The sequence below is a fragment of the Prionailurus viverrinus genome, chromosome C1 (genome assembly GCF_022837055.1).
Source record: "Prionailurus viverrinus isolate Anna chromosome C1, UM_Priviv_1.0, whole genome shotgun sequence".
NCBI classification, from domain to species: Eukaryota; Metazoa; Chordata; class Mammalia; order Carnivora; family Felidae; genus Prionailurus; species Prionailurus viverrinus.
Genome location: NC_062568.1, coordinates 29,876,957 through 29,901,740, shown reverse-complemented (window position 1 = coordinate 29,901,740; position 24,784 = coordinate 29,876,957). Strand labels below are relative to the sequence as shown.

At 40.7% G+C, this 24,784-nt stretch overlaps 1 protein-coding gene and 1 long non-coding RNA gene across 5 annotated transcripts in view; one reads left to right on the top strand and one right to left on the bottom strand.

Annotated features, from left to right (window-relative positions):
* Window positions 1-24,784, bottom strand: part of LOC125172694 (uncharacterized) — a 62,920-nt gene that overhangs the window by 11,009 nt on the left and 27,127 nt on the right. For 2 of the 4 annotated variants that reach the window (XR_007154805.1, XR_007154807.1), the window contains 2 exons: window positions 22,318-22,533; window positions 19,757-19,835 (listed from right to left, as the gene is read on the bottom strand). The exons of 1 other annotated variant lie outside the window; for it this stretch is intronic. This is a non-coding gene — a long non-coding RNA (uncharacterized LOC125172694). Of the gene's footprint in view, window positions 1-19,751; window positions 19,836-22,317; window positions 22,534-24,784 lie in introns of those variants that run through there. One more of the 4 variants, XR_007154806.1, reaches the window with a different exon arrangement.
* Window positions 1-24,784, top strand: part of AOX1 (aldehyde oxidase 1) — an 84,362-nt gene that overhangs the window by 51,624 nt on the left and 7,954 nt on the right. The window contains exons 27-34 of the mRNA XM_047871123.1: window positions 3,131-3,226; window positions 7,429-7,557; window positions 9,275-9,349; window positions 10,101-10,153; window positions 12,315-12,429; window positions 16,219-16,284; window positions 16,396-16,584; window positions 19,693-19,860. Of these exons, the coding sequence (XP_047727079.1) occupies window positions 3,131-3,226; window positions 7,429-7,557; window positions 9,275-9,349; window positions 10,101-10,153; window positions 12,315-12,429; window positions 16,219-16,284; window positions 16,396-16,584; window positions 19,693-19,860 (891 nt within the window). The remainder of the gene's footprint in view (window positions 1-3,130; window positions 3,227-7,428; window positions 7,558-9,274; window positions 9,350-10,100; window positions 10,154-12,314; window positions 12,430-16,218; window positions 16,285-16,395; window positions 16,585-19,692; window positions 19,861-24,784) is intronic.

Here is a 24,784-nt window from a genome sequence, read left to right as displayed (position 1 = left end):
ATAAAGAAGTTGCCCCCAAACCCTAATTAACTGGAGTCAGGTGGACCTGAGAAATCCTTGCCCTGCCACTTACTAGCTGAGTGATATCAAGCAAATTATTTAACCTCTTTGAGCCTCAGCTTCCTTAATTATATAATGAGAATAATAATCCTTTCTCTTAGGATTGATAAGGATTCAAAATCTAATAAATATAAAGCACTTGGCAGGGTTCCTGAAACACTGTGTAGTTATTCTAGGCAGCCCACGCCTCTCCCTCAGGAGATCTCAGGCACACCTCTCAGGACTGGGGCTCCTCCAGCAGGTAGGATGAGACTCCCTGGCCTCCTGAGTCACAGACCTGTTCAGGTCCAGCATGCCCATTCTCTACAGAGGTGCAGGAAGGTTAACTGTCACACTTACAAGCTGGGACTGACTTAACAGCTGGAGCGTAAGAGATTCTAGATATCTGCCTGTGTGATTTTTTTCTCTGACACCAAATGTTGTGTTTTTTCTGCATCAATTCTCCAACACCAACTGAGCATGCAACAATTCAATTCGATTCTGACACTAACTACCCAGAGTTAGCACAGACCCCACAGATCAAGGGCTAAGTCCCATAAGACTGCCTCCACTTAAGACACCAGTAAAAGTGGGGTGCCCAAGCTACTCACACTTCTGCCCAGGCAACTACAAAATCAGGGGTTTTCCACTCCCCACCTCCCATAGGTTTGATAATTTGCTAGAACAACCACAAAATTCAGGAAAGCATTTTACTTACAATTATTACCAATTTGTTACAAAAGATACCATCCAAGAACAGCCACATGGAAGAGATGCATAAAGCAAGGTGTGGGAGAAGAGGTGTGGGGTTTTTATGCCCTCTCACTCCAGCTTGTGGATGTGTTCACCAACACAGAAGCTCCCCAAACCCCATTGTTTGTGAGTTTTATGAAGATTTCATTACATAGGCATAATTGATTAAATCATTGGCCATTGTGATTGAACTCAATCTCTAGTCCCTCCCCCCTCCCTGAAGGTAGGGATGGGGGCTGAAGGCTGGAACCCTCTAACCACATGTTTGGTTTTTCTGGCAACAATTCTCACCCCCCCCCCAAGCTGTCTAGGTTTCCCCAGAGAATCATCTGAACAGCAAACATAAAATAATAAATTCCCAGGGTTTTAGGACCTCTGTGCCAAAAATCAGAGACAAAGACCACATGTTTATTTTTTATTATAAAACACCTCCCCGCACCTCTATGGCTGCCCCTCATCTATAACACAGTCTACTCTCCACCATCAGTCATGGGAGCCAACTTCTCATCTTGCCACACACACAACAAATCCTTAAACCAAGCAATGATTTTAAAGCTCTCTTTGAAAGGTCTCCAGTTTCTTCAGAGTTCCAAATTGATGCACCCAAGAATCACCAGGCTAGGCATTGAAATGTATTATTTCAGGGCAGCTGATGACTCACAAAGTTGGAACACTTACTCTCCAAACTAGGCATTGGGAGCATTATCAAGAGGGAGTCAAAAGGCCCACGGTGATAAATACTATTATTAGCATCTATAAGCCTGGGTGCCCCAAAGCTGCTCCAAGTTATTCTGGGCCTCCAGGCATCTCCAGACAGAACAAAGTCCTAATTCCTCCCCCTTTTCCTCCTCCTCCTCCTGAAATGGAACATTTCCATTTGTGCAATTCAACAAACATTTATTTAGTGCCTCTGTGATTCAGACTTGCTCTAAGTTCGCTATAGGACACACACTTGAACCAGCCCAGGTGCCCTTCCACCATAAGACTCGCACAGAAGAGCTTGTCACCCCCCTGTATTCATTTCCTATGGCTGCCTTAAGAAAGTACCACAAACTGTGTGGCTTACAACAACAATTTTATGCTCTCACAGTTCTGGAGGCTTGGAGTTCAAAATCAAGGTGTCAGGAGGGCAATGCTCCTTCAGAAATCTCCAGAGGAAAACTCTTCTTTGCCTCCTCCAGCTTCTGGTGGCTCCTGGTGTTCCTCGGCTTGTGGCCACATCACTCTAATCTCTGCCTCCATCTTCATGAGGGCTTCTTTGCTGTGTGTCTTCACACAGCCTTATATAAGGACACTAGTCATTGAATTTAGAGCCCACCCTAATCCACTATAACCTCATCTTAACTGATTATATCTGCAAAACTATATTTTCAAATAAGGTTACATTCTGAAGTTCCAGGTGGACAGGAATTTGCAGGAGACATTAATCAACCCAGTTCACCCCATAAGAGGAAGTGCAGAGAAGCAGGTAACTGATCCTTCCAAGATGGGAATGAGAAGCATGTGGGGGAAACTTTAACAGAACCGAGACTATAGGTGTGGATCTCAAGGCTGGGGAGTGGGCCAGGAAGTGAGAACAGCATAAGCATGAGCACAGGTCAGGAAGGAGCAGTGGTAAGCCAAAGCAGGAAAAGACGACAATGGAATTGGGAAAGTACAAGAGACCAAATCCTAAAAGGCCTCATATTGTAATAAAGAGCTAGGCTTTCCCTTACAGACAATGGGGAATTTTTGCCAAACTTGCCCAGTGATGAACCTTTCTTCCCTTCATGATTCCATTCAGTTGTCTCTTTGGGGAAATCCTTCCCCAAGCTTCTCAAAAGCAGTTGGATCTGTCCTCCCAGGTCCCCAGAGCCCCTTATGCCATGCCCATTATCTCACAAATCATTCTGCATTATAATGACCTGCTTTCCAACCTGTCCCCCCATTACAGTGTGAGCTACTACACTGTTGAGGAAGAACCACATCTTGCCCATCTGTGTACATCCAGAGCTGAGCACAGGTTGGCACATAACATGTATCAGGTACCTAACAAATGTTTAGTTAGCTGAGTGGTCAGCCAGAGATTTTAATCAGGGAATCGACTTTCAAATAGTTGGAACCGATACTCATAACTCCTGGGTATCCAAAGGGGCTCCTATTAAAACAAGTTTCCTAAATAGGAACGTTCTTTACAGGTGACTTTTGCACAAAACAGAACTAAGCTTCAGAATCCCACCAGGAAAGCCTGCCTCTATGACCCTCCTCACTCTGTGAGACTGGTATTTCACCACTCATTTTTTAATATTGAACCTCACTAAACTTGCACTGAGCTGTGCCTTCTGGGTTGTTTTACTAGGCAGCTGCACTTGTTCATATCTACACAGATGGGTCTGTATTGGTCACACATGGAGGCAACGAACTGGGACAAGGTATTCACACCAAAATGCTGCAGGTAAGATCAATAAAATTAAGTCCTTAATCTCTCTCTTTTTAAAATTGTTTTTATACTTACTACTTTGTTTTTACATTTTTATTTAAATTGCAGTTAGAGGGGTGCCTGGGTGGCTCAGTTGGTTAAGCATCTGACTTCAGCTCAGGTCATGATCTCACTGTGAGTTCAAGCCCCACGGTGGGCTCTGTGCTGACAGCTCAGAGCCTGGAGCCTGCTTCAGATTCTGTCTCTCTCTCTCTCTCTCTCTCTCTCTGCCCCTCCCCTGCTCTCACTCTATCTCTCTGTCTCAAAAATAAATATTAAAAAAAATTTTAATTGTAGTTAACATAGTGTAGTATTGTTTTCAGAAGTAGAATTTACTGATTCATCACTCACGTATAACACCCATGCTCAACATGACAGGTCTGTAATTCCCCCCCTTAATATCCATCACCCATTTAGCCCACCCCCACTCTCCCCACTCCATTGACCCTCAGTTTCTTCTCTATCATAAAGAGTTCTTATATTTTGTTTCCTTTTCTCCCTCTTTTTTTCCCATTCCCATATGATCATCTGTTTTGTTTCTTAAATTCCAAATATGAGTGAAATCATATAGTATTTGCCTTTCTCTGACAGACTTATTTTACTTAGCATAATACTATACACACACACACACACACACACACACACACACACCACATCTCATTTATCCATTCATCAGTCAATGGACATTTGGGCTCTTTCCATAGTTTAGCTATTGTTGATAATACTGCTATAAACATTGGGGGGCATGTACCCCTTCAAATCTGTATTTTCATATCCTTTGGATAAATACCTAGTAGTGTAATTGCTGGATCACAAGGTAGTTCTATTTTTAACTGTTTAAGGAATCTCCATACTGTTTTCCAGAGTGGCTGCACCAGATTGCATTCCCACCAACAGTGCAAGAGGGATCTGCATTCTCACCAACACTTGTTGTTTCTTGTGTTGTTAATTTAGCCATCTGCCAGGTGTGAGGTGTTATCTCATCATGGTTTTGATTTGTGTTTCCCTGATGATGACTGATGTTGAGTATCTTTTCATGTGCCTGTTAGCCATCTGGATGTCTTCTTTGGTAAATGTCTATTCATGTCTTCATAGGATTATTTGTTTTTTTGGGGGTGTTGAGTTTGACACGTTTTTATAAATTTTGGATACTAACCCTTTATCAGACATGTCAATTGCAAATATCTTCTCCCATTCTGTAGGCTTTTAGTTTTGTGATTGTTTCCTTTGCTGTGCAGAAGCTTTTAATCTTGATGAAGTCCCGATAGTTCATTTTTGCTTTTGTTTCCCTTGCCTCTGGAGACATGTCTAGTAAGAAGTTGCTATGACCGAGATCAGAGAGGTTGCTGCCTATGTTCTCCTCTAGGATTTTGATGGTTTCCTGTCTCACATTTAGGTCTTTCATCCACTTTGAATTTACTTTTGTATATGGTGTAAGAAAGTGGTCCATTTTCATTCTTCATGTTGCTGTCTGGTTTCCCAACACCATTTGTTAAATAGACTATCTTTTTTTCCATTGGATATTCTTTCCTGCTATGGCAAAGATTAGTTGACCATACAGCTGTAGGTCCATTTCTGGGTTTTCTTTTCTGTTCCATTGATCTATGTGTCTGTTTTTGTCTCAGTACCATACTGCCTTGATGACTACAGCTTTGTAATACAGTTTAAAGTCTGGAATTGTGATTGCTCCAGCTTTGCTTTCCTCTTTCAGGATTGCTTTAGTTATTTGGGGCCTTTTGTGATTTCATACACGTTTTAAGATTGTTTTTTCTAGCTCTCTGAAAATTTCTGGTGGTCCTTTGATAGGAATTGCCTTAAATGTGTAGATTGCTTTGGGTAGTTTAGACATTTTAACAATGTTCTTCCAGTCCATGAGCATGGAATGTTCTTCCATTTCTTTGTGTCTTCCTCACTTTCTTTCATAAGTATTCTATAGTTTTCAGAGTACAGATCTTTTATCTCTTTGGTTAGGTTTATTCTTAGGTATCTTATTGGTTTTGGTGCAGTTGTAAACAGGATTGATTCCTTGATTTCTTTTTCTACTGCTTTATTATTGGTGTTTAGAAATGCAACAGATTTCTGTACATTAGTTTTATACCCTGTGACTTTGCTGAATTCATGTATTAGTTCTAGCAGTTTTTTGGAGGAGTCTTTTGGGCTTTCCACATAGAGTATCGTGTTGTCTACAAATAGTGAAAGTCAGTTGTTAATCTCTCTATACATTGTTGACATGAATGACATGTGGCACTAATTTTAAGATATATGATGGCCCCTGTATTCAAGCCCTAAGATCTTGACTATTTGGTTGAAAAGCTTCGTACATATCGAATAGAATGTCTGAGGTGACAGAAATTCCATGCATGTACAAATAGACCTGGAGCTTGGCCAGGCTTTATGGGTGGGGATTGTTGTTAGTGAAAACATCACTAATGGGCCCCTGGAACACTGTGGTAGTTGTGCCATGCAGGCTTACTAGAGTAGGAATTTCTATTTTGAGGCCAGTATGTATGATTTTTAAAGTTTGGACGACAATATTAGGTTGCTAATACACTATTGGACAAGTAAGGACAAGTATTTCATCAACTGCCATCATGCCGTTGAGAAAAAAAAGAGAAATCAAGAGAAAAAAAGAATAATTCTTTAAATTAAATAAATAAATTGACAGACTTGTTAGATTATTATGTACACATCCACAGCTTTTGACTATCCAGCCCCTTAGCTCCTTTGGAATACAGGACCTACATTCCATATATTCCTAAAGGCCTCCTCAATTCTGGTACCTTTTAGCCCCATCTCCCTCTTTTCCCCAACTGCACAGATATGGGTACACATGCCAGGTCTGGCTAGTCATGGTGCCTGAATCCACTGGCTGCAAGGATGGGTCCAGGAGGAAGGCATAAGACCGAGATCCTTTCCTGGGACTGATGTGTAGGTCCTGGTAGAAAAGAACTATCATTCTATTGTGGTTGTTTAGTTCCTATGTTATAAGCCAGGGGTTGTCAGAGGCAATTTTCCTGTGCCATAGAGGAAGCATGTCTCTCTTGGAAATAACATAGCCATCATAGAAAGAAAAACAAATGTGTAAGGCAGCAAGAGGACCCTGATGAAACCATAAAGACTTAGATACAGATATACATGACACTGGCTCTGTCCTTCCCACTTATAGGACGCAATAAATTCCCTTTGGCTCTTCATCACCAACAAACAATAAAATTGTCCTTTTCTTTTTCATCATATTGCCTCTTTCTGGGGAAACTCACTTTTACAACAGCATTAATCTGTAGATTGGCACTTGAGGACAAGTACATAACTGCAGACATCTGAAGAAAGTGGTTTTGTAAAAATTAAAAGAGCACAAAAAACAAAACAATGCTTTTTCTCTTTTTCATTTATTGTGATTAAATGCCTTTCTTTCCACATGTGTCTGCTAGAGGAACTGAAAGAAAAAGAACAGAAAACAGTGAACAGCAAATACTAGAGGAGTATGGCAGGAGGGAGCAAATAGAAGACAAGGGGGGAATCCAAAGCTAAAGTGGGGATGAGGGCTAGAGAGAAGACAGGCTCTCAGGGGCATTTCAAATTCATCTGATGCTGATATCAACAGATTTAAGACCAACCTTTGAACCAGTCAATCCAATCTCTCTCTTCCTGTCACTGCAGCCATGTAAAACGAAAAAAAAAATAATAAAGTAAAATAAAAATAATTAATATCTAAGTGTAAGTATAAAGATGTTAAGGAAATACTTAACATCGAAACACTAATTTTGGATGGAAGAACCACTACATAATATTGCCAAGAAAACATTTTAAAAATCAGCATGAGGCAGGGCACCTCGGTGGCCCAGTCAGTGGAGCATCTGACTCTTGATTTCAGCTCAGGTCATGATCCCAGGGTTATGTTATGAAGCCCTGTGTCAGGCTCCAGGCTGAGCACAGAGCCTGCTTAAGATTCTCTCTCTCTCTCTCCCTCTGACCCTATCCCCCACTCACTCTCTCTCTAAAATTAAATAAATAAATAACCAGCATAAGGCTCTACTAAAAAGTGGTTTTAACTTTTATTTTAGGTTTTCAAGTATATCATGGATGTAATAAGAATGGTAGTATTTTTTCATTTAAAACATGATTAAAATCTTCATAAAAGACTTTGCTGGACATGAAAATATTTCTTTTGCTCATAGGTGGCCAGCCGTGAATTAAAACTACCCATGTCTTATATGCACATCTGTGAGACAAGTACAGCCACGGTACCAAATACAATTGCTACAGCAGCTTCCATTGGTTCGGACGTCAATGGCAAAGCCGTGCAGGTGCTTCCTGCTGTCTGTCTTTCCCTTCAGCACTTTTTCCATATTGCTGGTTTTCTTAGCTGGATACAGACATGAGCAGTTGGGTTCAGAGAAGTCATCTGTGTCACTAAACATAGGCTTAGGATAGCCAAAATATCAGGAGAGGGTGCCAGTTAGAGTAGGCTAAACTGAGGTGACAAATAGACACATAATACAGTGAGTCAAACACAACAGAAGTCCATTTTTTTACATACCTACCAGTCCAGAGAGAGAGCTTGGTCATTAGAGTACTCTGAGGTTAATGGCTGTTCTTCCACCTTTAACATGTGGCTTTCAAGGTTGCCCTGAGCATCATCATCAGGGAAAAAGCATGGAGATCAGACCTGGAAGTGATGCAAGTCACTTCCACTGATCATCCACTAGCAGAACCAGGCTCAGGCCACATCTAACTGCAGGGGAGGTTGGGGAAATGTGGAGTAGTAAATCACCACATGCCCAGCTACTATGGAAGAAGGGGAGAATAGATGTTGGTGAACAAGCAGTCTCTGTCCCTGGTAGACACAGAAAGAAGAAATCTGGGTATACCATGCAACTCAGCACTGGGCACATTTCCTCTGACACAAACAAGTTCTTGCAGGCAGGTAAGCAGGCAGAACCCCAGCCAAGTAGATATGGTTCAATTGAAGTGTCTACATGAGTGGAATTCTACCATAGCACTCATGCTTATCCTTTGAACTTGTTTTCTAACTGATTGGGTTTTTTTTTTCACTACTTCAGAATAGATTATGACTTCACTATTCCTTAATTAAGATATCTGATTGCATGTACTTTTGCAGTAATATCTATTTGTCATGTTTCTGTTATAAACGTTCCACTTTTTCCATTGGGATGTTATGGGGAGGCATATTTTCAGAACACTGCACTTATGCTACCAAGAGGCATCACTTTCAAATCCATCTTATCTTTGTGGGGATACTTGTTAGGGGCTAAAATCCAGAGGCTCTTTCCCTCAGAACAAATGTGTGGGAAACTTCAAATTCATGAGATCCAATTTTGGATAGGATCAAACACAAGATAAGAATCACTCAGCATGTACAGGAGTTGTCAACCCAAACTAAGATTAATCCATCTTCTAGAGTTTTAGGTTTAGTTAAGGATCAGAAACTTTGCAGATCTAGATTATTATAAAGAAAAATTTAGTTATTTTCTCACTTCACACCCAAAGCCAAGGCCTTCACTGCAGTAGTTTGATGGTGGATGGATGAACATATGGAAAGATGGACAGAGAGTTGAATAATATTTCAGATCCAGAAGGATATTGTCATGTTATTGGTGCAGATAGGAAAGCACAGAGTAGAATGAAAATAAGATGTTTTGTTCCTTTTATTTTAACGGCTGGAAAATACAAAAGAAGATGTAAGTCAAAAATGTAGAAAAAGAGAAGGAATTAAGAACACAAAACAAATATTCTTAGAAAGAGGACCTGAAAGTAGAAATTCAGCTGAGCCCATATTTTCACAGGAAGTGAACCAGGGAAGTTTTTTAAAAACCTGCAATAACTGATACCCTCCTCAAGGTCAGAGACTGTGTTGTTATTGTCTCTGTGTTCCCAATGTATCAGTATCAAGCACGCCATAAATATTCACTGACCTAATCAATTATCGATTACTAGTCTTCCACACAAATCCTAACCATTGGGCTCTTCTCTAATGAGAATGCACCTCTTTACCCTTTCAAGAATGCATGTCAGATCCTTCTGAAACGCCTCGAGCCCATCATTAAGAAAAATCCAGGAGGTACATGGGAGGACTGGGTAAGTGTTCCACTCTGTTTGTTACTACAAATGAGAAAGCAGTCCTAACCAGTACTGAGAGCATCATGGCAGTGTACAACTGCACCACACTGAGTTTTTCTGGGCGTGGATTTCTGCAGAAGGGCAAGATCGCAAAAGGTTGAGACAGCTGCTCCATGCTGTATACCAGGTATGTGTGAGAGAGCACACAGGGAACAGCATCACTGAGGGGAGGAATGGAAATACATGAAGAATACCCAGCAGGGCTTACCCACTCTGCTTAAATAAGAAAAGGAAAAGACCAAGCCTTCCTAAGCCACCAAAAAAAGAAAAAGGTGTCTTAAATGGGAAGGAAGAAAACTAAAAGGCCTAATTGCTATTAAACATGTCTCAAAGGAAATGACTCACCTAATCCAACTTTACAACATCCTTTCTCTTATCTCATCGGAACACTTATCCCACACTTACACGCACACTTAACTAAAGTTCTAACATTTAGAACTTTATCCCAAAATACTTTGGGAACTAAGCCCCTACATCATATATGTGTGGCAGGATTCTGCCTTATTTAGTTCAGACATTTCAACTCAATCAGAAGGAAATTGTTAATGTACCAGCTAAGGGGAAAAAAAATATTACAATGTGTTCCTTTACTGGTAACAAAACACCAGCAACAATTACCAGATGTCAATTTTGATATAGGGAATACCTTCATTTTCACCTATCAGATGATGTATTTATTTTATTCTGACTAAATATGCCCATTCTTCAGATAGAAGCTGCTTTTGAACAAAGAATCAGTCTTTCAGCCACTGGATACTTCAGGTAAAAATTACAATAATGTCTGGACTTAGCTGAGAAAATATAAGGTAACTCAATTGTTCTGGGCCTTAGTTCCCTTTTTTGTAAAGTAAGTTTTTATTACGTGATCATTGAGGTCCCTTCTCAGTCTAAAATTGATTTTATGTAAGCCTTTGAACTATATCCAAAGAAATATTAAATAATAAAAAATACCCTTATTGGGTAAAAAACATTTTTTAGGGGCACCTGGGTGGCTCAGTTGGTTGAGTGTCTGACTTTGGCTCAGATCATGATCTGGCGGTCTATGAGTTCGAACCCTGCATCAGGCTCTGTGCTGACAGCTGCAAGCCTGGACCCTGCTTCGGATTCTGTCTCCCTCTCTCTCTACCCCTCCCCCACTTGCACTCTTGTGTGTGTGTGCTCTCTCTCTCTTCCTCTCAAAAATAAATAAATATCTAAAAATTTTTTTTTAATTTTTTAACATGACTTAGAACATCTAATCATTATTTACTATTCACTGTTGGATAGTAAAAAAATATCATTGGAAATAACTTCCAACTCAATTTTACAAACCGTCCCTCCTTTACCATAAAAGCTTTCTGTTTGAAGCTCCTCTCTTTGTACAGTGTCTGTCAGTGGGAGGCCTTCAGTTAATTCATGTTAATTGAGTGAAACACAAAGAGGAGAACTGATGGTCAAATTCAGGAAGTGTATGACAGCAGTTTTACAATGTAGTGAAACAAACCACCAAACTAAACACACACATCCACAGAGACAGAGAACAGTCAAGAAATTTCTCATGAAAAAGGAAGGAAGGAGGCAGGTAATAGCCCAGCCCAGTGCCCTGCACATGAGTTCTAAATTTCTGAGTTCCGTTACCCAAGAAGAGAGCTAGTCAGCCATCTAGCTGGGTACATCTTCCATTGTACATTAACGCATTGAATCACATGCCCTTTTTTACCAGCTCTGAATTACCATCAATTCCCCAGTGAGTTTGGTTACCATAGTCTAGAGGGTTCCTTTGGGAATGCTGATAAAATCCTTTGAGGTTCTCAATCCACAGAGCTAAAAGCTCAAACTCTACACTGTGAATACAGACACACTGGGAGGTCAGACCAAAACAGCCTGTTGGATTCTTTCTTTTTGGCTTCTTAACTGAAACACAAAGGGTATCCTTTTTAAATGGAGGCACATGACAGTGCTGCTATAATTAGCTAGGTTGCAAATACAAGTAGCAGTTTAAATGAGTTTAAAAAGCAGTTGAGGGGCGCCTGGGTGGCTCAGTCGGTTAAGCGTCCGACTTCAGCCAGGTCACGATCTCGCGGTCCGTGAGTTCGAGCCCCGCGTCGGGCTCTGGGCTGATGGCTCAGAGCCTGGAGCCTGTTTCCGATTCTGTGTCTCCCTCTCTCTCTGCCCCTCCCCCGTTCATGCTCTGTCTCTCTCTGTCCCAAAAATAAATAAACGTTGAAAAAAAATTTTTTTTTTTTAAAAAAAGCAGTTGAGTGGTACCTGGGTGGTTCAGCCAATTAAGTGTCCGACTTTTGATTTTGGCTCAGATCGTGATCTCACAGTTTCTGGGATCAAGCCCTGTGTTGGGCTCTGCGCTGACAGCACAGAACCTGCTTGGAATTCTCTCTCTGCCCCTTCCCTGCTTGTGCTCTCTCTCTTTCTCTCAAAATAAATAAATAAACTTAAAAAAAAAAACCTTAAAAAGCAGTTGAAGTATCAGTAAGATGAAATGCTATCATAAAACTTTAATAACTTTTTGTTTTGGTTTGGTTTTTTGTTTTGTTTTGTTTTCATTTGGAAAGTACTTTAAATTCATAGAAGAGTTGCAAATATAGTAGAAGGAATACTATATATCCTTTCTATCCAGAAGTACCTACTGTAATTTGTCACATTTGCTTTATCATTTCCCCCCTCCCTCTCTCTCTTTGTATATTGTTATTTCTGATCCATTTGAGAGCAAGTTGCATACACTGTGACCCTTTGCGTCTAAATACTTGAGTGTAGACTCTGCACATTCTTTCTCCACTGCTGTGGCCCCTCTGGTTCCTTCTCGTCAGACATGCAGTCATTGAGCTGGACACTTGAAAACTTAAATAACTTTTAAAATGAGTCAACATTGTTTGCAACCTCACTGCTATCACCGCCCCAAGCTGATGGGCTTTATTTCTTCCATCAGGGGATACAAGGCCAACATGGACTGGGAGAAGGGAGAAGGAGACCCTTTCCCATACTATGTCCATGGAGCAGCCTGTTCTGAGGTTGAAATTGACTGCCTGACAGGCGCTCACAAGGTAAACCAAATATAACTTTCCTCTTGGCAAATTAAACCAACAACAACAACAACAAAATTATGTTGCACATTAAATAGCCCAATTTCATTATGTACTACTTGTACAATAAGAACAGTATTTTTTTTTCAATTCCTTGGGAATATCTAGAGATCCAGGCTTATTCTGAATTTTCACTTAAAAAGAAGTAGTCAAAAGGAATTGCTCCTAACAGTGGTTGGTAGTTGCCAGAGGGGGGGGGGGGGGGATGAAGAGAGAAAAGGGGGTCAAAAGGTACAAACTTCCAGTTATAAAAGAATTAAGTCATGGGGAATAAGTACAAAATGGTGACTATAGTTAATAATACTGTATTGCATATTTGAAAGTTGCTTAGAGACTAGATCTTCAAAGTCCTCATCACAAGAAAATAAAATTTAACTATGTATGGTGGTAGAAGTTAACTAGACTTATTGTGATGGTCATTTTGATATATATACAAATATCAAATAATATTGTATACCTGAAATTAATATAATGTTGTATGTCAATTATACCTCAATAAAAAATTAATTTAATTAAAAAAAATTTTAAAGCAGTAGTCAAAAACAGAATTGTTCATGACAGCCTAAAGTGCATTGTTTTTTATCCCATTTCATACAACAAAGTTGCTTTTCAAAGTTTTTCCAAAAAAACTGGAGGTAAGATTCTGTTCCTAAAGTAAGGTCAACCTATCTAATCTGAAGGAATAGGTAATTTAATAAATTGTCTTCAGTAAATATTTGAGAGCAGATAGCACTGTGATGTTTCTCTAAAGTCAGTTATCCCAAAGGTACTACTGTCCCTAACAAAAAAGATTGGGGGGGGCTGGGGAGTGGAGGTCTGAAAATAATTGTGCTTGCTACTTAATTGAGCGTCCTTCTGGAATCAGGGAGTCACATGTAATCAAAAGTTAACAACTTCCACCATAAAAGGTAAACCTATGAATATACCCCAGGTATCATTCTCGGAATAGAGAGATTACAGAAACCTTAAAGAGAATATACTATATCCAAAGTATGGAAATTGTTAGGAAATCTACAGAATGGACCAATGACACATCTAAATTCCATACACAGATTATTCCAACATCATCTTGAACCATTTTACCTGAAACTAGAAATGGTCAGTTTATGTAAAATAAGAAGGAAATTGGAAATATTGACTTGCAAATCTTACCAAAGTGTCTTTTATTGCCCCATTGCTGGTAAATTTTTCCATCACTTAGATTTTATATAAATTATACAGAAAAGACGGTAAATGAAGGGATGTCTGGAGAGCACTTACCTTCACATTCCACTCAGGTTCCTCCTTAGGATACATTATGTCCCCATTTTCATTCTAGATCATTGTGAGGAAGTAAACTCATGAAATCAGGATCATAGATTGCTTATATAATTATTTTAAAAGTATATTTCCTAATGTCTTTCACATAATGGCACACATAGATAATGATAATATTTGCCCAGCACACTTTTGCAAACAAGGAAACCATGGTGGCAGGTGACCAACCTGAAAATCCTGGCCCAGACCCCTGCAAAAGTCCAAGTGTCAGTGTCTTAACATACCTGTAACCCATTCAAGACTCCATACTCAGAGAAAAGCTGTTTTTAGAAATCAACTAGTTTTCTGATCCTCTACCCTGAAGGTGTTGTTGCCAGATTTGTTGCTAGCAAATAAAAATATAGGATGCCTGATTAAATTCGAATTTCAGATAAAAACAACAAATAAATTTCTGGTACAAATATGTTCAATGCAGAGTTGGGGACATACCTATTTTATCTGGCAATTCTATCAGAGGGCTTTGGTATAAATCCCTAAAGAAAGAAATCTCATGGGGGTCTTCCAGAATTTATGGAACCAGAACAGTGAAAATTTGGTTGTCCCTATGGCTTCCTTATTACTGGTTAAGGTCCAGTCATTTTGGTATTACTTCAGTCCCTTAAAATAGCTTATTCCTTGAAGAGGCAAAATTTCTTTTAATTAAAGGGAAATCAGAGAAATTAAATGACAGGCCTACTGCTGCCAGTTATTTGTGGTTGCTGAATCCAAACACCTGCCAGTCACAGGCCCACCCTGAGGTGTGTCCAACATCCTGCCCTAGCTGTTGAGAATGAACATAGGAGGTTGTCTGAGAGGTCAACATTTGAGTCAAAAGAGAGCTGCTGATCCAAAAAGCTAGATAGAAGGTAGCCCAGCTAGTGTGCCTCAACAGAGAATGATGATATTGTCAGAACAAGCATGGGATGTGAGAGCAGAAAGAAAGCCCAAAGATATTCCTGGATAGACCACAGGCACCTAGGGGTTTTCTGTGGCTCCTTAACAACCTGTCTACACATGCTTGTTCCAAAACATAAGGGCCAAATCATTGTGATGTTTCTCATCCAATTCTCATCCGTTCTTATCCAACGAAGTAGATAAGCAAAGTCAAAGATATTCTCAACATTTTCCCATAATATGGTCCAATATCTTTCAAATCTCTAATTTCAAACATGCCACTATGGCTACATGATTTCTTCAGTAAAATGGCAATCATCTACATCAGGGCACCTGGGTGGCTCAATCAGTTAAGCATCTGACTCTTGATTTCAGCTCAGGTCATCATCTCACTGTGAGTTCAAGCCCTGGGTTGGGCTCTGCACTGATGACATGGAGTCTTCTTGGGATTCTGTCTCCCCCTCTCTCTCTGTCTCTCAAAAATAAATAAACTTAAAAAAAAAAACTATCGGGGCGCCTGGGTGGCGCAGTCAGTTAAGCGTCCGACTTCAGCCAGGTCACGATCTCGCGGTCCGGGAGTTCTGATGATGGCTCAGAGCCTGGAGCCTGTTTCCGATTCTGCGTCTCCCTCTCTGCCCCTCCCCCGTTCATGCTCTGTCTCTCTCTGTCCCAAAAATAAACGTTGAAAAAAAAATTAAAAAAAAAAAACAAACTATCTACATCAAATCATCATGAGGACTAGATGAGCTCATGAATTGTATAAGGACAACAAATCCAGGGGCGCCTGGGTGGCTCAGTCGGTTGAGCGTCCGACTTCGGCTCAGGTTGTGATCTTGTGGTCTGTGAGTTCAAGCCCCGCGACAGGCTCTGTGCTGACAGCTCAGAGCCTGGAGCCTATTTCAGATTCTGTGTCTCCCTCTCTCTCTGCCCCTCCCCCACTCATGCTCGGTCTCTCTCTCTCTGTCAAAAATAAATAAACATTAAAAAAAAAAAAAGAACAACAAATCCAGGTTTAGAATCAGAAGAACAACCAGGCTCAATTATTTACTAAGTGACACTCAAAGGCACTAACATACCATGGACTTTGGAGTCACTTAAGAGAAGTCAAAATCAGGGGCACCTGGGTGGCTCAGTCGGTTAAGCGTCCAACTTCAGCTCAGGTCATGATCTCACAGTCCGTGAGTTTGAGCCCTTCGTCGGGTTCTGTGCTGACCACTCAGAGCCTGGAGCCTGCTTGGGATTCTGTGTCTCCCTCTCTCTCTGCCCCTCCCCTGCTCATGCTCTGTCTCTTTTGGTCTCAAAAATAAATAAAAACATTTTAAAAAATTAAAGAAAGAAGTTTGACATAAAAAAAAGAGAGGTCAAAATAGAAAGATCTTCTGGGGTCATTGCCAGTCGTAGCACTAAAATTGAAGAATTTGGCAGATTTCTTACGACCTCTAATATTAATGAGGTTCAGTGCAGTGTTAATTAACCAATAGGAGTTCTGGATACCATTTAAATAAACCTTCATATAATATTTTTAAGTTGTTATGATGAGGTAATTTTAATTTTTGGCAGAAAATCAGAACGGACATCATCATGGATGCATGTTGCAGCCTAAATCCCGCCATTGATATTGGGCAGGTAGGTACTGGCCACTTAGATAGCTGCCACTTCCTGAAAACCATTGTGGGATAGGAAAAGGCCTTCTAAGAAACATACAGTATCACAGAGCTTGACATTTTCCCCTTTCAGGTTGAAGGTTCCTTTATTCAGGGAATGGGTCTTTATACCACTGAAGAGCTAAAATATTCCCCAGAAGGTGTTCTGTACTCTCGAGGCCCAGATGAATATAAAATTCCAACCATCACTGACGTCCCAGAAGAGTTCAATGTCTCCTTGTTGCCATCATCACAAACCCCATTAACCATCTATTCATCCAAGGTAAGCACCCAAACCTACTACTATGCAATGCAGGTAGCATGGTAAATGAAGCATGTGGAAAAAATAAAAAATACATGTCAACCTGTATCAGCACCAAATCATAATAGACTGTTAGAATTTGGAGGTGAATCACCTAGAGAAATGTGAGATTCAGAGAGGATAAATGATCTCTGTCCAATGGCCATCCTCGGCTAGAGATTTTATTTATTAATATCCTCTTTCACTGGAAACTCTAAATTTCCTGGTGAAAAGCTCTGATTTGATGGAATAATATTTTCACTTAAGAAACTTAAGACTACTCAAGCAACAACAGATGTTGGCGAGGATACAGAGAAAGAGGATCTCTTTTGCATTGTTGGTGGGAATGCAAGGTGGTGCAGCCAGTCTGGAAAACAGTATGAAGGTTCCTCAAAAAACTAAAAATAGAACTACCCTATGACCAAGCAATTGCACTAGTAGGCATTTATCCAAGGGATACAGGTGTGCTATTTTGAAGGGACACATGCACCCCCATGTTTATAGCAGCAGTATCAACAATAGCCCAAGTATGGAAAGAGCCCAAATGTCCATTGATGGATGAATGGATAAAGAAAATGTGGTATATATATACAGTGGAGTATTACTCGGCAATCACAAAAAATGAAATCTTGCCATTTGCAACTACATGATTGGAAATGGAGGTATTATGCTAAGTGAAATTAGTCAGAGAAAGACAAAAATCATATGACTTCACTCATATGAGGACTTTAAGAGACAAAACAGATGAGCATAAGGGAAGGGAAACAAAAATAATATAAAAACAGGGAGGAGGACAAAACAGAAGAGACTCAAAAATATGGAGAACAAACTGAGGGTTACGGGAGGGGTTGTGGGAGGGGGGATGGGCTACATGGGTAAGGGGCACTAAGGAATCTACTCCTGAAATCATTGTTGCGCTATATGCTAACTAATTTGGATGTAAATTTTAAAAAAATAAAAAATAAAACAACTTAAAATTAAAAAGAAAAGCAACCTCAACTGAAAAAAAAAAAAAAGAAAAGAAACTTAACTAAAATCTTAGGAAGCATGGCAGCATGGGAAGAATCCTGGACTGAGGTCTCAGTGGAGCTGGGTTTTCACCCCAGCCTCACCAGCTCCCTATTATTGTAGATGAATCACTCCCCTCTTGGGAGCTCAGGGTCCTCATCCATACCCAGAAATGGATATAGGACAGTAGTTTCAAATGGTCCCCAGGATACATTTGGCAATGTCTGGAGATGGACCAGCATCTGGAGGGAGGAGATGTCACTGCTCTGGGTAGAGAGGCCAGAGATGCTGCTAAACAGCCTTCAATGTACAAGACAGCCCCCACAACAAAGAATTATCTGGCCCCAAATGTCAATAGTGTCAGGAACCAAAGACACAAACCCTTAGTAACTGCTAAAGTCGTGGAACTGTAAATCAAAATAAAGGTCAGCATTTATTTGCACTGCTGTATGCAGATTACATGAAAATCATCTCAGAGTAGAAATTTCCTTTAGGTTTGAGATGTATTGTCAAAATTTTCTTTCAGGGTGTCTGGGTGGCTCAGTCTATTGAGCTACTGACTTCGGCTCAGGTCAGGATCTAACAGTTCAGTTTGTGGGTTCAAGCCCTCCACTGGGCTCTATGTTAACAGCTCAGAGCCTGGAGCCTGGTTTGGATTCTGTGTCTCCCTCTCTCTGACCCTCCCCAACTCACACTCTGTCTCTCTCTCTCTTTCTCTCTCTCAAAAATAAATAAACATTAAAAAAAATTGTTTTTAATTTTCTTTCAAGTCTTTTAGGAAACTTCTTACTAAGGGTGACAAATTGATATAAGAGAAAACGAGTCCACATATATCTGCTGGAATTTTATCATTTCCAAACTGGAGCCCACTTTCATCCCAGGAACTTCCTCTAGTGTGTGATGATGACACTTGGGTGGGGGGGTGCATGTTTGAAAGGAAGAGCAATCAGCAGCACCCTTGGATTCTCATCAGGCTGGAAATCACTCAAAGAGGAAAAGGCAAAAGGAAGCTCAGAGCCCACAGACAGCAGCTTTCAGATCCTAAGAGCAATAGGACAGGCAGGACGCTTGAGTCCTGTGGTTGTGGCCAGCCACTCTTACACAGACCCTCAGGAAAATCAGGGGTTTACAGGGGCCCCATGGAAGGTGCTGTGTAATAATAACAGGGACCTACCAAGTACCACTGGGTGCTTTTGCACTTGCTGAACTTCACAGCACCCTGTAAGGTAGATACCATTGCCTGAATTTCACCAATAAAGAAACAGAGGCTGGAGAGAGAATCTCACCCAGAAAAACAGAGGGAGTAAGGGCCAGGATTCAAACTTAATATCTAGGGCTGCAGACTGGAGGGCCACTGACTGAATCTAGGCTGCAGATGTGTTTTCTGTGACCTACAGTGCTTTTAAGTATCAGGGAATTGTACATTAAAATAAGAACATCTAAATTCTCTTGAAAAATTGGATGATCTGGTAATTTTGTCTACATTCTTAGAAGGCATAAATTAGCTAGAACTGAAAAACAGCTGCCCCTTGAGACAGGACCTGGGGGTATCTCTACTTCACCATGATTCCCGCTTTTCCTTACTGTCCTTCAACTACCCACAGTACCCCCTTTACATTACCTGACTATTGGTAATATAGTGGATGATAGGCTTGTGGATGATAGGCTTTCAACCCATTATCTGGTACCAAAGTCTATACTCATTCTTCTAGAGTACCCTACCCTCCCTGATTCTGCAGACATAATGAGGCATTTTTTCTCTCTGCTCATGACATTGGCTGTTTATTGTGCTTCCCTAAATAGGGTAACCCCCCCTTTCCTGTAGACACATTCCTTTCCTATAGAAAAAATATTCAACCTAGACAGTATTACAGATATGGGAAGCTCAGGTGATACTGGGATTTTTAAGAGTATTCAAGTTTCATTCAGTCAATAAATCAGTGAACAAACATTTATTGAGAATTATTGTGAGTGAGACACTTGCTCAGAGTTGGGGACACAATGGAGAATAAAGATCTGGGCCCTGAAATATAGTTTGTAATCTATTATAGAAGGTTCTAAAACAAATGTGCTTTCTTGCAGGGCCTGGGGGAGTCCGGGATGTTCTTGGGGTCATCTGTGTTCTTTGCCATCACTGATGCTGTGGCCGCAGCATGCAAAGAAAGAGACATAGTCGAGGACTTCATAGTGAAGAGTCCGGCAACCCCGGAACAAGTTCGAATGGCCTGTGCAGATCGGTTCACAGAGATGGTAAGGAATTATTGTTTACTTTCCTAAAAGGTGATTTTTCTATCTCTTGCTTCTTAGACCAGTAAGGTAAAAATTCATAACCTAATCTGATCAAATTATAAAGTTAAATTATAAAATATAAGATGATAGGGGCACCTCGGGTGGCTCAGTATGTTGGGCATCCCACTTCGTCTCAGGTCATGATCTCACTGCTCATGAGTTCGAGCCCCGTGTCGGGCTCTATGCTGACACCTCAGAGCCTGAAGCCTGCTTCAGATTCTGTCTCTGTCTCTCTGCCCTACCCCTATTCGTGCTCTGTCTCTCTCTCTGTGTCTCTCTCTCAAATATAAATAAAAAACATTTAAAAATTTTTAAATAAAATATAAGATGATAAAAAGAAATCACACAAATACCTTTTGTATATGTAGCAATTTAAAAATTTATGGGGCGCCTGGGTGGCGCAGTCGGTTAAGCGTCCGACTTCAGCCAGGTCATGATCTCGTGGTCCGTGAGTTCGAGCCCCGCGTCGGGCTCTGGGCTGATGGCTCAGAGCCTGGAGCCTGTTTCCGATTCTGTGTCTCCCTCTCTCTCTGCCCCTCGCCCGTTCATGCTCTGTCTCTCTCTGTCCCAAAAATAAATAAAAAACGTTGAAAAAAAATTAAAAAAAAATTTTTTAAAAGCACATCCCTATCTGTTATTTAATTTGATTTTCTCAGCAATCCTGAAGTAGAGTAATTATGATGCTTTAGAAACTAATAGCTGGGCACCAGATGGCTCAGTTGGTTAAGCATCAGACTCTTGATTTTGGCTTAGGTCATAATCTCATGCTTCATGGGATTGAGCCCCACATCAGGCTCTGCACTGACAGCATGGAGCCTTCTTGGGATTCTCTCTCTCCCTCTCTCTCTGCTTCTTCCCTGCTCTCTCTCTGTTTCAAAAATAAAATAAATATAAGAAAATAATTATTAAAAAAAGAAAACAAAACAAAAACTAATAGCTAAATATTAAACAACTAATGATTTCATCAAGCTATTATATTTCCTCCCTCTATCCTATCTAATCTATCCTACTCTTCAAGAAAACTAAACATAAAAATAAGCCATGTGTCATGTAGCTATATTTGATAACACACTCTCCATGCTCCCTATACAAACACAGGGTACACAGTCTAGCTTTCATTTAGAAATAACATGATCTTGGAGCATCTGAGTGCCAACTGAGTGGCTCAGTTGGTTAAGCATCTAACTCTTGATTTCAGCTCAGGTCATGATCTCACAGTTTGTTAGATCAAGTCCCACATCCATGCTGGCAGCACAGAGCCTGCTTGAGATTCTCTCTCTCTCTCTCTCTCTCTCTCTCTCTCTCTCAATAAATAAATAAATAAATAAATAAATAAATAAACATTAAAAGAAAATGAAAAGAAATAACAGCGGCTGCTTTTCCACTTCATTCCATTTCATAACAATGCCACCCAGCCCAGGAGAGGGAAGACTGGGGAGCTACCTGCTAGATGCAGCCTGCTGTAAGGTCAGCCTGCTGAATGTTGCAGCTACGCAACCCCAGTGAGGTCACTGAGTCCACCTTGCCCATCTCCTCATATCATCCTAATATAAATAGTAACAGTAGTTGGCATTGATTGGGCACCATACTAAATATTTCACATTAGTGAAATATCTCATTAGTCAAACTCTATCAGGTAACTAGTATTATTTTTTTCATTTTACTATTGAGGAAACTGAGGTATGGTCATTTGCCCAAGGTCAAGATTCAAACCCAGACTGTCTGGCTCCAGCATAGTATATTGCTTCTTAGAGAGAAAAGAACTGATTCTCTACCTCTTAAAAGAAATTTGTATTTTTTCATATCTATATTAAAGGAAGCCCAAGGGCACCTGGGTGGCTCAGTCAGTTGGGCATCGGACTTTGGCTCAGGTCATGATCTCGCGGTTCCTGAGTTTGAGCCCCACATCGGGCTCTGTGCTGACAGCTCAGGGCTTAGAGCCTGCTTCCAATTCTGTGTCTCCACCTCTCTCTGCCTCTCCCCTGCCCCCCCCCTCTCTCTCAAAAATAAATAAAAACATTAAAAGATATATTTTTTTTAAAAAAAGAAGCTCAAATACTTAACTGACCTCTTCAAAATATCCAGCCATAGAGTGAAAGAATAACATGACCCAGGACTTGGGAATATTGCTTAAAAATAAGTGTCATAGGCATGTTTGGCTGGCTCAGTCAGAAGAGCATGCAACTCTTGATCTTGGGGTCATGAGTTCAAGCCCCATATTGGGTGTAGAGACTAAACAATACAACTTAAAAGAAAAATACAAGTGTCATAATTACTCATTTCCTTCCCCTAAATGATCTATTCCTCTTCCGATCCCCAAGGCTGACTCAACATTTCTCCTATTCCAATAAAACCCACCACACTGTATTTCCCTCCAAGTGTCCCAGCAACAGCTCTGCCCCTCAGGCTGCCCCTCACCTGACTGCACTGTCCACAGAAGGGTTGTAGTCACCCACCTCCGGCCAGTCCTGCTCAGAGGGGCAGGGCCAGGAAACCAGTACTCCTCCACTGCTAGGAACACCTTCTCTGGGTGGATTTGGAACTGGAGGGTCAAGTCCGCCCCTCCGGACAACAGCAGTGGTCACGTGGACTGCAGAATCACGTGATCTCGACACCAATCGTTCCGCTTTCAACCTTTCAAAAAAATGTTCTCAATCGTATTTTACAGTAATAAATATCCTTTCCCAAAATGGGCCATTTTAGTGAAACTAAAAACTCGGAGCAGCAATTCTACTCTTCCTTTCTTGCCCACGTTTAACATTTTTCGGTCTTCAAAATGGCCTAGCTCCCGGAAAATGAATTCCTTCATCTCCAAGGCTTTAGGCCATTTTTAATAGTTGGGTTATCTGGCAAAGTCACTCTGTTATATGCAATGGTAAAGAAGTGAATGACTCTGATTTCATTCACCATTTGGGACCCCACCTGCCAGCTACCTTGTTCATGGCATGAGTCCGGGTTTTTCTCCCAAGTCTGATTTTTTTGGTAATAGTAATTTAATATATATATTCATGGATATAAATCATCGAATAATTTGTATACCCATCAATCAAATGCTCAGGGTCAATGTGAGAGTAACCTCACATTTTTTTAAATACATCTAAATAGCACCACATGTTATAATCTATGTTTGATATTATAAACCTCATTTTTAAACATGTATTATTTTTTATCTTCACAAAAGTAACACATGTCCATTATGGAAAAATAAGAAAATGTTGACAGTGTAAGATCAAAGTTAAAATCAGCCATATAACCCCACTAATCAGAAATAACCATAAAAATTTTGTTATTTATATATACATACACACACACTTATAACCATCTTTTAATTTGTAATTATTTGTATGTACAATTTACCTTGTTTACATACTTATTTTCCAAAATTGAGATATCCCTGACATTAATATTTGAAAAGGTTTGAACCGTATAATTGGGAGTGACTTCATAATGAGTGACTTCAAATTCTTGACAAGACTTCAGGGATTCAAGAGTTTCTCTGTTCAGGGCACCTGGGTGGCTCAGTCAGTTAAGCGTCCAACTCTTGATTTCGGCTCAGATCATGATCTCATAGGTTCTGAGCTCCAGCTGATAGCTCAATCGTGGGATTGAGCCCTGGGACAAGGTCTGTGCTGGCAACATGGAGCCTGCTTGGTATTCTCTCTCTCCCTCTCTCTGCCCCTCCCCCGCTCACACTGTCTCTGTCTCCCTCAAAATAAATAAATAAATAAAACTTAAAAAAAAAAAAAACCTTTCTCCATTCTCACCTCCAGACCCCCTCCCTTCAGCTGTACACCAACAGAAAAAGAATAACCAAGGGGCGCCTGGGTGGCGCAGTCGGTTAAGCGTCCGACTTCAGTCAGGTCACGATCTCAGGGTCCGTGAGTTCGAGCCCTGCATCAGGCTCTGGGCTGATGGCTCAGAGCCTGGAGCCTGTTTCCAATTCTGTGTCTCCCTCTCTCTCTGCCCCTCCCCCGTTCATGCTCTGTCTCTCTCTGTCCCAAAAATAAACGTTGGAAAAAAAAAATTAAAAAAAAAAAAAAAGAAAAAGAATAACCAAAAGACAGCCTTGAGTGGGGCCTCCCAAGGGAAGCAGAGAGGAGGAAGTCCTGATTCTTGGTGTAACAAAGAGGACCAGAAACACATAAAATATAGATTCATCTGCTACTTCCTGTCACAGGAAATGGCAATACTCCTCTATCTATATTGTACCACAAAGCAGGTACCAGACATTGTTCTGGGTGCTGGGAATTCAGAAGTGAATGAAACAGAGGGCAGTGTCTACATTTGTGGAGCTTACTTTCTAGAGACCCTAAGTCCACCTCACATCTCTCCAGCCTAGGTCAAAGCAGCTTCATTGCTGACTTCACAGTACCCAGTGCAGCCAAAAATTTGTGTTGTGACAAATATGATCATGTCACTCTAGCATACACACAGGTAAAAAGGTTCCCATTGCTCTTAGGATAAAGATATAACTTTTTAACTTGCCCTGCCAAGCCTACAAACCTGCAAATTCCCCTATGGCTGGCCTCACCCACTTCTCCAGCTATGCATGGCACCCTACCCTGCCTTCTCTCTCCACACTTGCCATCTTCTGTCTGTTCCTCATATCAAGGACAGAGGCTTCCACCAAGCTCTCTCCTCTGCTTGAAACCATCTTCTTCCTTTTCCTCACCTGGCTAATCCCTACTTACCTTTCATATTTTAATCAAATTCAAGAAATTAATTCAATACTTTCCTTTTTGCATATTTTGAGGTACCAGGAGTATACTGGTGAATGAGATTCACTGGTATCTGCTCTCAAGTTGTTTATGGTGTAGCAGGGGAGGAAGACAAACAACTACTGTGAATTATAAGTACTTAGCTGACTCTGGATGATGCCTGTTCA